Here is a 16,199-nt window from a genome sequence, read left to right as displayed (position 1 = left end):
ATATATATTTACAATGTACATGTCTAACGGAAAATCAACAATTAATTTTTAATAACAAAGGGTTCAGCTTCTCAATTCCAAATCTAAAAACACAAATAAACTACTATTACATGTCGAATAAACACATCAAAAAGACAAGTATTTGCTCAAGATAAACTGATGTCATCATTTTAGAAAGCATCACCTAAAAACAAATTTTAGTAGTAAGGTTGTATGCAAGTAAATAATAATAAAACACTTACCAAACAACTTGAATAATGAAATAAAATCAAAACAGACTATCTAAATTATAAGTAATATATTTTTTTAAATAAGAAATTTTTATAATTGTATATTGATTTGTGATAATTATAAACATCTTTGTTTGCAAATCAATGAATTTCAATTCTTTAACTTTAATTAATTCTCTTATTTTAATTAAATTGTTTCCATAGAAAAATGTTTCTAAATTTATCCACTATATTAAAAAAAAATTCTAAACATTTGAAATTAAAATCTGTACATGAATGTGGAGGATTTAGTCCTCTCTAATTATAAACCAATAAGTCAAGTATAACCACAATTCAACCAGTTGCTTCAAGCATCCACACCGGAAGTTTTGTTTTGGTCACTTCGAATAATATTATAATAAATACCAATATGGAAAAACAATTATAACAATTTTTAAAGTGTGAATCTAGAAGGAGAATAAAAAGTCAGCACTGCATTAAAAATATGACCAAATGGTCCACAATTTATATCATTGGAAAAATGTTCTATCTTTTAAAAATGATGTCTATGACAAGGACATTGGCATAAAAGCAAAAGAAAAAACACCCGGCCAAGGATAAATTTGGGAAATAGCATAACTGCAGTTTTAATATATCATAATATTAATAAATTACTCAATAATTTATAGGCAACAATTAATTAAGTGAATTAAGTGCTCTTAAAAATCACAACAATAACTGATTTATTTTTTTAAATTTTTTTATTTCAAATAAAAGTGGATAAATTACAAATATATTAAAATAAAAAACTCAATAAAAAAAAGACCTGAGACTAAAAACAAGAAAAGAAAGATAACTAAGCTACAAAGTCATCCCAAGGGCGATGCACCACCAAAAGACAATAACTGATTCATGGCCAAGTTGTTCAACAAAAGAATTTGTATAAGAATAGATGAAGATTCATATGTAATATTTGTAAACCATGAAGCATCAATTTGTAAGTTGACATAACTCTTCCAACAATAGTATGAATTGTTTCGGACAGCACCCCCGCCAATAGTATTACGGTGGTGCATGTGTTACTTGTTAACTATAGCTTTAAATTTGCATCAAACCAATCAAATTAAAAGTAAATGTTGCATTATAATTTTAAATAATATTTTAAATAGTTCCTCTATTTTTTCAAATATGCCATTTGGGTTCCTATACCTTAAAGTGTAACTTTTTATTTCGACTTCTACTTAAATTGATCAATATTAGTCTTTTAAACCCTAAATTCTAACCCTAATAGGGACAAACATGGCTCAATTTAATTAGTAGTTGAACTAAAAGGTTATTGTTTAAAATATAAAAATCTAAAGGGGATATTTGAGAAAGTAGCTAGAGGGACTATTCAGAAAATTAAATCCTATAATTTCAATTACATGTGATTTAATTTATAGACAACCACACAACCCTTTAGATAGTCAAACAACTATCAAGCACCATGATGGTGCTATAAAATACTCCCAAAAACCTTAATTCAACTTGATGGTATTTTCTTATCCGGTTGCATTGTTAATAAAGGGTCTAGCTCAATTCCCATGTTTTTTTCAACTCAGTATCAAATAAAATATATTGATCTTTCTAACAATAACCTCAAAGGCAATATTCCAACATGGCTTTTTTCAAAATAGAACTACTCTGGTTTATCTTAATTTAAGGAATAATTCATTGACTGGATCACTGATATTCCCTTCACATCTCAAAACAAATTTGTTATGGTTTGATGTATCCAACAATAAACTCGTCGGAGAAATACCTTTGAGGATTGACAATGTGATTCCTAGTATAAAATATTTGAATATGTCGAATAATTACTTGCGAGGTGTCATCCCTTTCTCATTTAAAAATTTGAGCAAACTATATTTCCTAGACTTATCAAATAACAAGTTATCAGGACAAATTTCTAATTCTATTGATTATTTAGATAATCTTTTAATGCTAGACTTAGCTGAGAACAATTTTTAAGGAAATATATTTAAAAACAATTCTAGCCTACGTTTTCTATTTAGTTTTGTTGTCAATAAGAATCAATTAATTGGAGAAATCCCAAGCAGTATTTGCAAGATGGTTAATCTTCTAATCATAGATATCAGTGAAAATCAATTGTCTGGCACGTCCTTGCATACCCTTGGGGCCTTTCATGTTGGAGGAAATAGTTTAGAAGGAAGTATACCATCTGAATTTTGTGGTCTTCAAATGCTTTATTCCTTGGATCTCTCTCACAATAATTTATCCGGTTTATTTCCATCTTGCTTCAACTTGACTAGCTTGTTGTATTTGAATGTAAAGGATAATAACCTCACAGGCCCCATTCCAAGTGCTTTATCTGGCAACAGTTTGGAAATACTAGACATGGGAAACAACCATTTTGTTGGTGATATACCTAATTGGATAGGCACCTTCAAAAATGTAATGATATTCTCTTTGAAAGGAAACCATTTTAAAGGACCAATCCCAAAACAAATATGCTACTTAAAAAATCTTCGCATATTAGACTTTTCACAAAACAATTTATCAGGAGATGTTCCTGCATGCATTCATAATATGGGCCGTGATTTGGCATCTTACGTCACCTTGCGAGATATTCAATCTTCCAACTCTGGGCTGATTATTCCCAATATTGTGAATCACATCTCTGATATGCCTTATGATGAGCAAATATACTCCTTTCCTATTCAATATATCGATTTTGCAACAAAAGAGAGATCATATAGTTACAAAGGTGATATTATCAACTACTTATCTGGGCTAGATTTGTCTAGCAACAAATTGGTTGGTTGGATCCCAATGGAGATCGGCAACATGACATGGCTTCAAGTATTAAATTTGTCCAACAACATGTTGTATGGCCCAATACCTAATACATTGTCAAAGCTGACACAGATTGAAAGTTTAGATCTCTCACACAACATGTTGGAAGGGAGCATTCCTTCACAACTAGCAGAGTTGTATTTCATTGAATCTTTCTCAGTGGCATATAACAACCTCTCTGGCCCAACACTTGGAATGGTTGGACAATTTAGCACATTTGATGAGAAAAGCTACGAGGGGAATCCTTATCTTTGTGGCCCTCCTTTGGTGAAGAGTTGCAATAATATATCATCACCACAACAAAATCAAGTTAAAGATGATCACAGAAATGAAGAAACAATGGAGCGCCTTATAACCATAGCAATTTTTGCTTTGGGTTTCATTATGGGCTTCTGGGGATGGGTGGCTCTACTACTTTTTAAGAGAAGTTGGCGGTATTCTTTCTTTCTAACAGTGGATGGGTACATGGAGGATATCGTTGATATGGTTTGAAATCTTCTAGCAAAGATCAAATTGTGTCAGTAGGCATTGTTTGTTATATATTTTAGTACTTGGATTGTGGTCTATTGTGTTTTGTATTGTGTTTTTGTTTTTTTGATCATTTTCCTACCGGAACCCTTAATCACTCAGGTGGTTTGGGATGGTCTTTTTATGTTGTTGTTTCCCTATGTATTATTGTTTCTTATGTAGCTATCTACTCTTTTAATAAATGCTTGTTCTTTATCCCATTTATCCAAAAGAAACAAACAAATTAGTGGGTTTCATGTTTTTATTCTCAAGACACATTGGCTAACAAAGGATTGAGTCATTCATAATGTCTTGCAATTAATTAAACTCGTCAATTCAAGGAAATTTTCAACTATGTAATTAAGAAAAATATATTAATTGGATCAAAACATAGTAAATTTATGAAAATTCAAAATTTTGTTGATGATCAATTGTTTTGGATCTAATGCAAAGTAAATTCTTTAAGTTCATCTTAAGTTTAGGAATTTATTTAGTAATATATATTTAACTTATAAAAATAGCTAATAATTCCATATATATTAATTTAGAAAAAGTTTAGTAGATTGACGAAAAAAGACATCAAATTGATTATAAGTGAGATAATATATTAATAAAGCACACCTGGTAGGTAGGCTTGTTAGAAATGTTAGCTACTGAGGAACCTCGGTTCGTGATGAGACGGCAACATTACTGAGGAATCTCCGTTCGTGATGAGACGACAACATTACTAAGGAATCTCCGTTCGTGATGCGTTTTCTCAGCAGCTCTCGGGATAGTTTGTACTACACCAAGGATGGATCTGGTGGCTCTCGACATCATCGGGGTGGCTTTCATGGAGGTTACCGCGGCAAACCCAACAGAAGCTTCTGTCCCACAGTGTCTCTTCCTCAGCCACAGATCGCTCCAGGAACTACCTCTTCCAATGCTTCCCCGGTGAGAGAAGGAACCACCTACGCGGATGCAACCCACTCTCCACCCCACCCTGAGCCTCCTTCCCTGAAACGTCGCCACTCACCAGATTCTGGTGATTTTTGCAAAAAATGCCTCAGATCTATGCATAAGATCGAGGACTGCAAGCACCTTCTCACTTGCAAACGCTGCGCTGGATCGGGTCACCTTGCCATCCACTGCCCTCTTCGAACACCCCCTCCCAGATCGGACCCTAAGAACCCCAGGGTCAGATCGAAGCACTTCTCTTCGAACAAACCCTATGAAATAAAACCTCTCCTCCATGTCCCTGCCTGGTCTTCTCCTACTACTCTTCGTGTATCGCTCCCTATAACTGAAGCTATCCTTAAATCCAAAGATGAACTAAAAAAAATGGTGATTATTAAAGTCATCTCTAGCAATGCAAGTGTTAGATCACTCCACACTTCTCTTTCTCAATGCTTAGAACCTGAATCATGCGAGCACATCACTCCTTTCAACAATGATTTTGTTCTGACGATGGCATCAGCGAGAGACACAACCATGGTGGTGAAGAAAAGCCCACTCTCTTTGTCCTCCCCGATCGGTCCCTGCTTTATCAATCTCTCTCACTGGACTGCGAAATTCGGATCGCACGCAATCACCGCCAGGAATTACAACTGGATCCGCATCACCAATATCCCTCTTCACTGCTGGAACTGGGATTCCATCGTCGAAGTTCTTCGACCGATCGGCGAACTGATTTACGTCCAAAAGAAGGAGCACATCTCGCTTGAACATCCCGTACCCTCGTTAGACTCAGACCATCTGTTCTCTTCCCGATCGAGATCACTGTCGACGTTGGTGTCTAAAGCTTATCGTTAAGTTGGAAGACGATGGTTTTCACATTCTAAGATCTAAGATTGTTCAAGGCCCGGATCTTAATCCCACTGCTCTGGCTCCCAGCAACCTCACTTCCGCTTCCAAGCAACCCAAGGGCAAAGAACTTCTTAACCCTCTCTCGTCGATCCCATCGTTGGCGAGGGCTCGAGACATGGGCCCGGTCTCGACCAACCGACGAGAGAAAAAGCCAGTGGATCTCTGGGCGGTGAACTCCCTCTCACTGTCGGCCCGGCTGTCGGGATCGGGTCGGAATCGATGAAACCACGAGTGAATCCCAAGAGAGGGGACAAACTGTTGCCATGCAGTGGCAACGTGAAAGCCATTCTCTCACAAGCCGTTGAGTTGCCTCGGGATGAACACTCTCTAATTATTTTTGGATCCTTGCCCCCGGCTCATCTGCCTCGTGATCAAGCTTCTCAAGATCCCTGCAAAGCTATTGATTCCTCTCCAATGCCTCGAGATGAGCCCTCATCTCATTGTGATAAGGATCCTGATACTCCTCTTGGTTTATTGGTTGATCAAGTGCCTAGAGATAAGCTCACCGCATCATCTCCAAATCCTTTGATTAGCCTGCCTTGTGATCCACAACTCCCTGATCCATCATCAGATAGCAACATCATTCCTCTAGATAATGAACAACATGATCCCATACAAAAAATTGTTTTATTATCTAATGATGATGCTCCTGCAACAATTAAATCTGTCCCTAATAAACCCGATATGGAACCACCTGTTCCTCCTTATCATGGGAATTTCCCTATTCATCTCAAACCCCTTCCACCATCAATTCCTATTCCAGATGGATACAAATGGATTTTTGCTCATGGTGGATGGACTCTGGTCCTTAGCATAAACTCTGATAAATTTTATGCTCTAGACTCCATCATCCAAAGCCCTCCACTTGAAGATCAATCTGATGAAGAACTTCTTGAGTGGGGTGAAGATGAGGAATATTTAGATAATGATTTGGCAGAAGATGATCCATTTCATGAGGAAGAATGTCTCAACACCACTGATCAAGTTTAAAATTCTTTTGAACTTGTTGATGACCAAATGACTGATGTCATTACTGAACCCTCCTCTGATGCCATCAACTCCAACACAAATTTACCCAAAATCCCTTCTTCTGATCCTAAGCAAGTTAGAAGGAGTGACAGACCAAAGAAACCTTCAGGACGTTGGAATGAAGAAGCAGGTTTTTTTCCCCTCCCTCCGCGATCTACCAAGAAAAAAATTCCTGAAGACCCAAGAGAAGGTACGCCTAACCCTGTTATTTCTGTATTTTCATCTTGGTCTGATGCACAATTCCTTAATTACAGCAAATCTTGTGGCATTAAATTCCTAGGTTCGCCTTCTCATAAATCTAAATGCCTAAACAAAATTCGTATACTTGAATCTGAAAGAGCATCCAAGTCTCTTTAGTTACCCGGATCTTCTCCAAGATCCAAGATTAGATCCTAACTGTTTTCCATGAAAATTTTCTGTTGGAACGTTAAAGGTCTTGGCAAACCTTCTAAGTACGTGGCACCTAGTTAAGGACATTATCTTAAACTCTAAAGAGGACATTGTTTGCTTACAAGAATCAAAACTTCAGGATATTCATATATCTCACTGGTGTTTAATTGGAGGGAACACTTTTGACTCCTTTGAATTTCTCCCAGCCCAGGGTACCGCGGGAGGCATTATTATTGCTTGGGATGGCTCTAAAGTTCTTGGTAACCTTTTACATAAGGGAACCTTCTCTGTCTCCATTAATTTCTCTAGCCGCCTTAATAATTCCTCTTGGACTTGTACTAGTGTTTATGGCCCTAATTCCCGCTCAATCAGACTTGACTTCTGGAATGAACTTCAAAATTTAAGGAATCTTATCTCTCTTCCTTGGGTTATTTGTGGAGATTTCAATACAGTTTTCTCTTTTGAAGATAAAAATAATGGGATTCAAAACCCAAGTGACATTTCTGCCTCCAAAATTTCCTTATTAATCTTGACCTCATTGATCCACCACTTAGTGGGAGAAGATTTACCTGGACAAACGGTCAATCCAATCCCACTTGGGTTAGACTCGATCGCTTTCTTCACTCCCATTGTTGGAACACTTCTTTCCCCAGAACAACTCAATATGTCCTTCCCAGATTTGGTTCGGACCACTCCCCTATCTGTCTTGATTTTGGCGATCACATTACTTGTTCCCGACATTTCAAACTTGAGAAATTCTGGTACACTGACTCCCAGATTATTTCCCACATACATGACTGGTGGACGGAAATTAATCTAACTGGTTGTGGTGCATTCATCTTTTCCAAGAAACTTGCTTACCTAAAGTCCAAACTCCACCTCTGGTCAAAGAATACTTTTGGAGCTCCTAAAATCATTAAAAATCGTCTACTTTCCGAACTTAACTCTTTTGATATTTCTAGTGAAAGCAGACCTCTCTCTGAGGAAGAATCCAATCTTTTCTCCCAAGTCCGAAATGAGCTTTCCTCTATTCTTTCTCAGGAGGAAATTTATTGGAAACAGGGATCCAGGATCACTTGGCTTAGAGAAGGTGATGCCAATACCAAAATTTTCCATCAGATTGCTAATGGTAGGAAAAACCTTAATCACATTTCTCGCATCTTTCACAATGACAAGTGGATAGAGGGAAATTATCAAATTGGTAGAATTTTCACTGACTATTTCCGCTCCCTCCTTGGCACCCCTATCTCTAGCAGATTTCTTTTTGACTGGCATTTCCTCTTTGATCACAGAGAAAGAGTTGATCTCTCCCAACTGGAAACTCCTTTTACTCTTAATGAAATCAAGCAAGCCGTCTTTGATCTTAATCTTGATAAATCCCCAGGACCTGACGGCTACCCTATTTTCTTCTTTCAGAAACACTGGACCCTCCTTCAGGATCCACTCGTCAATCTCTGTGAAGATTTCTATGAGGGTTCCCTAAATCTTGAGCGTATAAACTGGATAAATATTGCTTTAATTGACAAGAGAAATTCCCCTGGTGAAGTCACGGACTTTAGGCCTATCAGTCTAATCAATTCTACTTACAAAATCCTTTCCAAGATTTTTGCTAACCGGCTTAGCACTGTCATCAACGCTCTAGTGGACGACTCCCAATCTGGATTTATTAAAGGAAGATGTATTGCAGACAACATTGTTGGAGCCCAAGAAATTATTTTCAACCTGCAAAAACGGAAAACCCTTGGCTATGTTTTCAAAGTTGACTTCGCAAAGGCCTTCGACTCCCTTGATTGGGATTTCCTCCTGGAAGTCCTTGCTGCTAGAGGTTTTGGACCAAAATGGCTCTCTTGGATCCGTATCACCCTTAGCACTGCCAAATCACAATTTATCATAAATGGGAGTACCCAGGGCTATGTCAGATGTTAAAGGGGCCTGAGACAAGGCGATCTCTTATCCCCCTTGCTCTTTGCCCTTGCAGCCGATGTCTTGAGTGCTATGTTTCATCACGCACTCAACTCAAAAGTTCTTGTGGGTGTCCCTCTGAATCAGTCGTTCAACATTTGTCACTTCCAATATGTGGACGACCTACTAATTTTCTCTGCTGGAGGACAAGAAGACCTCATAATCATTAAACTTATCCTCTATCTTTTTGAGGGATCTTCTGGTTTATCCATCAACTTCTCAAAAAGCTGCCTTAACTCACAAACTTTGGTTTCCAACCACATCTCTCTTCTGCCAGAATTCTTAATTGCTCTAGGAACTGCCTCCCTATAACTTATTTAGGGATTCCTCTCTCTGGCCGAAGACCTGGACGTCTAGACTGGACTAAACTCACAAACACGGTTTGCTCTAGACTCACCCCTTGGAAAGCGAAGTACCTATCTCTTGGAGGACGTCTTACCCTAATCAACTCAATTCCCTCCACTGTTCCAGTCTACTGGATTTCAGTTTTCAAACTTCCTATTTGGGTCATTAAAGAAATTGATAAAATTCATAGAGATTTTCTTTGGAAAGGGCCTAATTTAGGACCAAAAGGAATCAGACTTATCGCCTGGAACAGGATCACTAGGCCTCGTGACATGGGAGGTTGGGGAATTCTCAACCTCAAGGAATTCAACAATGCTTTGCTCGGGAAGTGGTGGTGGAAATTATCTTGTAACCCGAACAGTTGTTTGGCCAAAATCTTTCAAGCCAATTACTCCATCTTTTCCCCAGCCGGACTCTTTTATCATTCACCGCCTAGAAATAAATCTTTCTTTTAGGCTGGAACAACCTCCATTCTACCTGCTTTCCGCTCCTGTATTAATAAAATTATCAGAAATGGCACACATACCTCTCTTTGGCTTGATCGTTGGCACTCTGGGATTCTTCTCAAAGATTTTTGGCCGAACCTTTTTTCACAATGCACCTCTCCCTGGATAACTATCAGGCAATTTTCCCAACTCCTAAATAATCTGGAGACTTTGTTCCCCTCAGACTCTCCTGACTCGTTATCATCGCTCTTGCAAATTATCCCTGACTGCTCCCATAATCAGGACAACATTACCCTTTGGGCACTAGACAAAAATGGCACTTTCACAGTCAAATCTTTCTACAAATATCTTATCGACAGTGGATTGAGAAGCCCACTTTACCCTCTTTTCTGAAGATTCGCTGCCCTCAAAGAAAATTTCCCTTTTTGCCGGGTCTTGTCGGGAGGACAAAAATCCTTACTCTGCAAATCAGTACAAAAAAAGGATTCATCACTCATAATATCTCCGATACTGTGTCCTCTCGTCACAATGCCACGTAAAAGCTCGAATCATCTTTTTCTTAACTGCGAATTCTCTAAACGCATTTGGGCATTATTCTTTCATGCATTAGACTTTAATTTTCTCCCACAATCGATCCCCTCACTCTGGACCTCCTGGTTACCTTCTCTTACCCCTCAGCACCGAATCCTCTGGGATCTTATTTCCCGTTCTATTTTGTGGAACACCTAGATAGAAAGAAATGCTCGTATATTTCATCTGAAAGCTTTACCGAATTTCAATATTATTCTCAAGTATGCTAATATGCTTCTTTCCTGGTTTCCTACAGCAGCTGACAGGCACCAGCAACCACTCAATGATGCATCCCAGAAAATCAAGTGCTCTCTCAACTTTCTCAGCGCTAGAGAATCCACCTCTGCTGGCGATCATGACATTGGCACTGCTCTGGAGTAGGTGATTCTGTTGTTCGCCTTAGTAGGCCTGAGATGTCAGACGACATCTCCCGTCTCCTAAGCTTCCTTTCTCTGTCTACCTTCTTTATGTATTTGTTTTACTTGTTTCCCCTCACCTTTAGTGAGAGATGACTCTTTCCCTGTCCTTTGTTTCTTTTGTACTGTTGACTTTCATTCAATAAACCACTGGTTTATCCACATTTTATCAAAAAAAAAAAAATGTTAGCTTCCCTGCAGCTCGAAACCATCACAAAACTCAACAATCTTCAATTCATGTACATTTTAGTTTTGGATATCAATTTTTGTATAATCAATTCAATGCTGTTAATTTCCACATAATATTCCTGTGTTAATTTCCACATAATAAGATCACACCCTCTCAAGTCTCAACATGTCCCATATTGTGGAAACATGAAGGTATTTGTCCAGAGAAATTGTTATGAGAAAGGTCTAGTATCCAAACATATTTCAAGTTACATATTTTTTCTGATATTGGTCCTGTGAAATGATTTCCTTTTAAAGAAAGTATCTCGAGGTTTAGGACAGCTCTCCTTATCCAACTAGAGATATCACCAAAAAATTCGTTGTTTCCTATGTCTAATATTTTCAAAGGGCTGCCTGACAAAGCTCTTGGAATTAAACCCATGAGTAGATTATCATTTAAATTGAGGTAGTCCAAGTTAGACAGATTGAAGCAAGATGGAATTTCACCGAAGAAATGATTTCTAGAAAGATCTAAGTATTGAAGAGGAGTAATTGCATAAATCATTGAGTAATTGGCCTTCCAGATTTTTTCCTCCGACATTAAGGATAATGAGAAAAAGGTTACTCAAACAACTCGCCAGATTTCCAGACAATTGGTTTTCACTTATATCTACAAACATTAGCCTACTCTAACAAAGATAGCTTGAAATTTCCCCAACGCATCGATCGTCATTCACAAGCAGAGAAGATAGTGAAGCTAAGTTTGAGTTCTCTAGTAGTAGCTTTCCATGAAATTTGTTTTTAGACAAGTTTAATATATCGAGTTGGTGTAGACCTCCAATCGAATCAAATGGTTGTCCTAAGAAATTGTTATTTGACAAGTCTAAATATTGTAGTCGATGAATATAAGAAAATGAGGGAGGAATGGCACCTTGCAACAAATTGTGAGAAATATTCAAGTATGTTAAGTTAGGAAGTGAGAAGCCAGAGCTCACCAGAATTTCTCAGATGAGTTTATTGTTAGATAAATGAAGCCACGACAAATGTATTTCGACGTGAGATGGAAAGACAAGTTGTCATGTCAAAGAATTGTTATGGAAATCGAGGAAGCTCAGAATGGTCTTGTTCTCAAACAACCATGTGGAAATATCACCATTCATGTTGCTATTAGAAAGATCGATGTATCGAATATAATGCTGAGAGGACAAGAAAGTGAGAATAGAACTATTGACGATGCAATTTGCTAATATGATACCATCCAATTGAAATGATGGTAGCAATGATGGATGTTCAGTTTGGACTTCAAGCCAATTATTGTTTGAAAGGTCCAATAGTTTGAGTTTGGTGTGATTAACAAGTGAACTAATTGGGAAAGTGCCTTCGAAATTATTATCATTGAAGAAAACATATTCAAGCATGGTAAGATTTTTTATCATGGCTGAAGGGAAATAAGTTTTTAATTGATTATTGGAAATAGCAAAAAATTTTAGGGACGAAAGATATCCTAGGCAAAAGGGGAGGTCTCCATTCAACTTATTAAAACTAAGGTCCAACTCTTGAAGATTCTTTGTCTTGCACAATCCTGTCAAAAATATAATATTGAAAAACGCTTAACGTTGAAGGCATTTTAAATTAAAAAATGAAATAAATTTAGGCAAAAGAACAAGGAAACATTCTGTGTTAATTTGGAGGGAAATCATCTCTTACCTTCCAAGGAGGTGCCATTGAGGTTGTTCCGTGACAGAGATAAGACTTTGAGTGAGTTCCATTCATTCTCCATGGATGGAATGTCTCCACTAAATTCATTCGAACTCAAATCCAACACTTCAAGTTTGTTTAATCTGCTCAACTCCGTGAAAAGAAAAACAAATGTCAAAATAGTTTTCACAGTTCTCACTTTATCCAAAGTTATCTTAGTTTCCAATCTTCTGAAAATTACTTAAGGTGTTCAGTAATAGAAAAACTGTTTTGATGATTAAAAAAACAGCAAATAGTGATAAAACTATGAAGCTAATATAAGTAAAAACATCACATTTGATGAAAATAAAAACTAGATCAAGTAGAAATAAAAGAATTGCACCTTTGAAGGGAAGCCTCCCTTCCATTTGGTTATCACTAAGGAAGAGAGTTTTGAGTGAAGTTAGTCCAGCCAAAAACTGATGGTCACTTCCTCTTCACCCATGCAGTATCCAACCATATCGCTCAGGTATGGTCAGTCAGTTTTTTTTTCGTTAATTCTAACTGCGTTGTCTCCCTTGCAGGGTGCTTCTCCCAGGAAATGTCGGATACTTCTTCTGATGATCTTCTTGCAATTGAAGTCACGCTCCAGGTTGCGGTCAACCAGCATATTTCCATCAGACACATCTTCTGCACCCAGGCAAACATCGTCGCGTTCCTGTCGGCCTCTGATCATACCTCCATCTGGAGGTTCCTTCCTCAAATTGAGAATGTGAAGTTTCTTCTGGATAGCAGTAATTAACCCAGAGTCCACTTGATCCCACATCATTGGGGAATTCCTGCTGTCAACCTTGCTTCTCTGGGATTCATGCGCCGTCATCTCAACTTGTTTTTGTTTGGGAGGGATCTCCCTTTTTGGATCATGCAATCCTTGTTAGAGTCTGGTTTTGCTTTCTAATTCAGTTTGTTGTGTTTTTTTGTGTAGCTCCTCCTTGACCTCTTTTTTTTTAATATATTCCTAGCTTCTCTGGTTGAGAAGTTCCTTTTAAAAAAAAAATGAAACAATGGTTGTATTCAAACTATTGGAAGACACATCCAAATAATCGAGCCTGTTCATCTTTAACCAATCCCCCGGTGCTGGAAACAAAAACAATCAGATCTTAAACATTAAGTACAAGAAACTTACAGTGTGTAAAATACATATATACCACTGATAAATTAGTCACTCTCTATGCCATTGCCTCTCAGTGCCAACCCTTTGAGAGATCTCAGAGCAGCCAAAGATTCATGAGTTTTGCCGTCAAAGTAGTTTGCAGAGATGTCTAAGTACTCCAGCCTCTTCAATGAAACAAGGTATTGAAAACAATCAATAGGAAGACAGGCAGTGTTACCATTGTTGAATAGCACCGAGCTTCGCAATTCATTCAATGGCAAGAACAAAAGATATGCTCGAGTGTAGTATGAGAGCGGGGCACCGGTTTTGCAAGTCCCAAGCCCGAGGTCTAGGTTTGTAATACGCTTTCGGATTCTTGAGCTCATGATTCAGCCCCATCTGCGCAGTGAGTCATCTGCTATAACTAATGTTCCACATTTGGAAGATAGGATGCCCATCGGGCGTGATTGAGAATTTGATGTCTAGCAGAGCAATTCTTTCTTCTTCTATGCGAGCAAGGTAGCCATTTGATCTGCGACCCAGTTAAAAAGAAGTATTGAGCACAAGAGATAAGGCAATTCCATTATGAACAACAAGATCTATAGGTATGGGTTTCTGAATGCTGTGAATCACATGAAATCTATTTATAATGCAGTTAATTATGTAAAGACTTGGTCACAGATTCTAGTTATGACTGCAGCCGGCCATTCCTCTTTGCATTTGATGTGAATAAGGAAAAGCCAAGTGTAGAAAGGATTTGATATGACTAGAATTATTTTTGGGAAGTGACCTTGATTGGATCATTTGCTTTGTTTACATTGCATCGAAGGTCTACAAAAGGGAGGCCAAATGAAGCACCATTTGTGCCTCAGGTGAGTGTAGCATGTCCTTAAGGTTATTAAGGGCATTCTTATTGTCCTAACAGTATTTGTATATTTGTTTTACTAATGCAAAAATACAAACAATGCAGGTTTTTGCAGCTCCAAATCAAACAATACATGGTGGATCCTCTTTGGGAGAAGCTCAGATGAAGGGGAAGCAATTAAAAAGAAAAGGGACCAACAAGACACAACGAGCACAAACAGAATTAACATAAAAAAAAAATCTCAAAAGATTCACAATGACCCCCAAGAAAAAGGCAAAGATGAATGTGTAGACAAAAGAAGAAAAATCTGGTTGCCATAGTTCACTGCTAACATAATGGGTTTTTTTTGTGTTGTAATTGTCTGGTTGTATCATTTTTGTAACACTTCTCAAGTGTCTGAGAAGATTTTGGTAACATTATTACTAGGTGATCGATAATAACATTGTTTTGTTAAAAATGCCATTGTCGTAGACTTGAATGGCAAAAATTCAAGTTAGTTTGCTAAATTGCCTTCAGTCAGAAATCTGATGTAAATTTAAAAACTATAGATAATTAATTGAGCCACCCAGCTTATGTTGCATTTCAATTTCCTTTAGTTTGTTATTCTTGTTGTGTATAATTCCAATTCCTTTATTTCAACCAGGCTTATCAAGTAATATTGTCATAACTAGCAATGATTTCAATGTCTGCTGAATTATATTCAAAGATTTGTTAATTTGTCTTCAAGATCAAATTGATGTAAATTTTTAACACATAGATGTAAATTTTAACATTGAAATTTTGTATTCACTTCAACCTGGGCACTAATCTCCATCAAAAGGTTGTTTTATGTAATTCCAAGAGAAAAATTTCATTATCAAAGACTAATACAAAGTTGTAGACCTAAGGGAAAAAAACTCAATAGAACTAACTGAACAATTCAGATGAACACAAAACTAAACCAATAATGAAAACCATAAACAAATCACATTGTCACCCTCAAAGGTCCAAATAATGAAAATACAACCAAAGCAATCCCCAAAATACAAATAAATGGTGCAAAACAATCTCCAAAAATAACAAACTCACATAAAGAATAAACAAATCAACTATCTTGATATACATCTCCACACAAGCTACAGGTCATCATTGAAAAGGCTCTATCTTGATTTACATCTCCCTTATACCATCTTCGCCTCACCCTTGCCTCTTTCCCCTGCTTGATTCACGCCGGCAACCTTGGCCTGGACCCTCTGGCCATCTCAATCGCTCTCTCCCCTGTCTCTCTCTGACTATGCAGCAACCCCACCACTCAAGGGGGCAATCTCTGGAGACAATGGATGAACCCTTGTCCGCGTGGAAGAAGTTGGAGACGTGGCGAAAATAATCTGACATGGCCTTTGACGTGGCGAATCTTCCTTAAATTAATTACAAGCTTTGACGTGGAAAGGGCCAACTGGGATCCAGGTAGACAAGCAGATGATGACAATGAATTTCTGGTGGCCACATCAGAAAATATAGGCTGGAAAAAACTGGGTCACTCGCCGGTGAAACGATATTATTGTTTGGTAACTAATTTGATACAAATTAAAGTTCAGACCCCGATTTGAAATAAGTCTAAAGTACGGACACCAGCACGGAAATTTACTCCATATTTTTCTATGAAAGTTAAGTCTATCATCTAGGCTCAAACACAAACATATAAGGTTGAATTTGGAGTCAATGCTCAATTTCCATCCTGATTAATTCATGAAAATGACAGGAGAAAACTAATAGATGGAA

The 16,199-nt window shown here is 37.6% G+C and overlaps 1 protein-coding gene across 1 annotated transcript; it reads left to right on the top strand.

The window, feature by feature from the left end:
• The first annotated feature begins 2,318 nt into the window (after positions 1–2,318).
• Positions 2,319–3,557, top strand: LOC120251347 (receptor-like protein 15). Its single transcript, XM_039259885.1, has one exon. It carries the CDS (start codon positions 2,319–2,321, stop codon positions 3,555–3,557), a length of 1,239 nt encoding a protein of 412 aa, XP_039115819.1.
• The last annotated feature ends 12,642 nt before the right edge of the window (positions 3,558–16,199 follow it).

Source organism: Dioscorea cayenensis, chromosome 20 (assembly GCF_009730915.1).
Source record: "Dioscorea cayenensis subsp. rotundata cultivar TDr96_F1 chromosome 20, TDr96_F1_v2_PseudoChromosome.rev07_lg8_w22 25.fasta, whole genome shotgun sequence".
NCBI lineage: Eukaryota > Viridiplantae > Streptophyta > Magnoliopsida > Dioscoreales > Dioscoreaceae > Dioscorea > Dioscorea cayenensis.
Note: the sequence above shows the minus strand (reverse complement) of the source record. Positions and strands in the feature narration are given on the sequence as shown.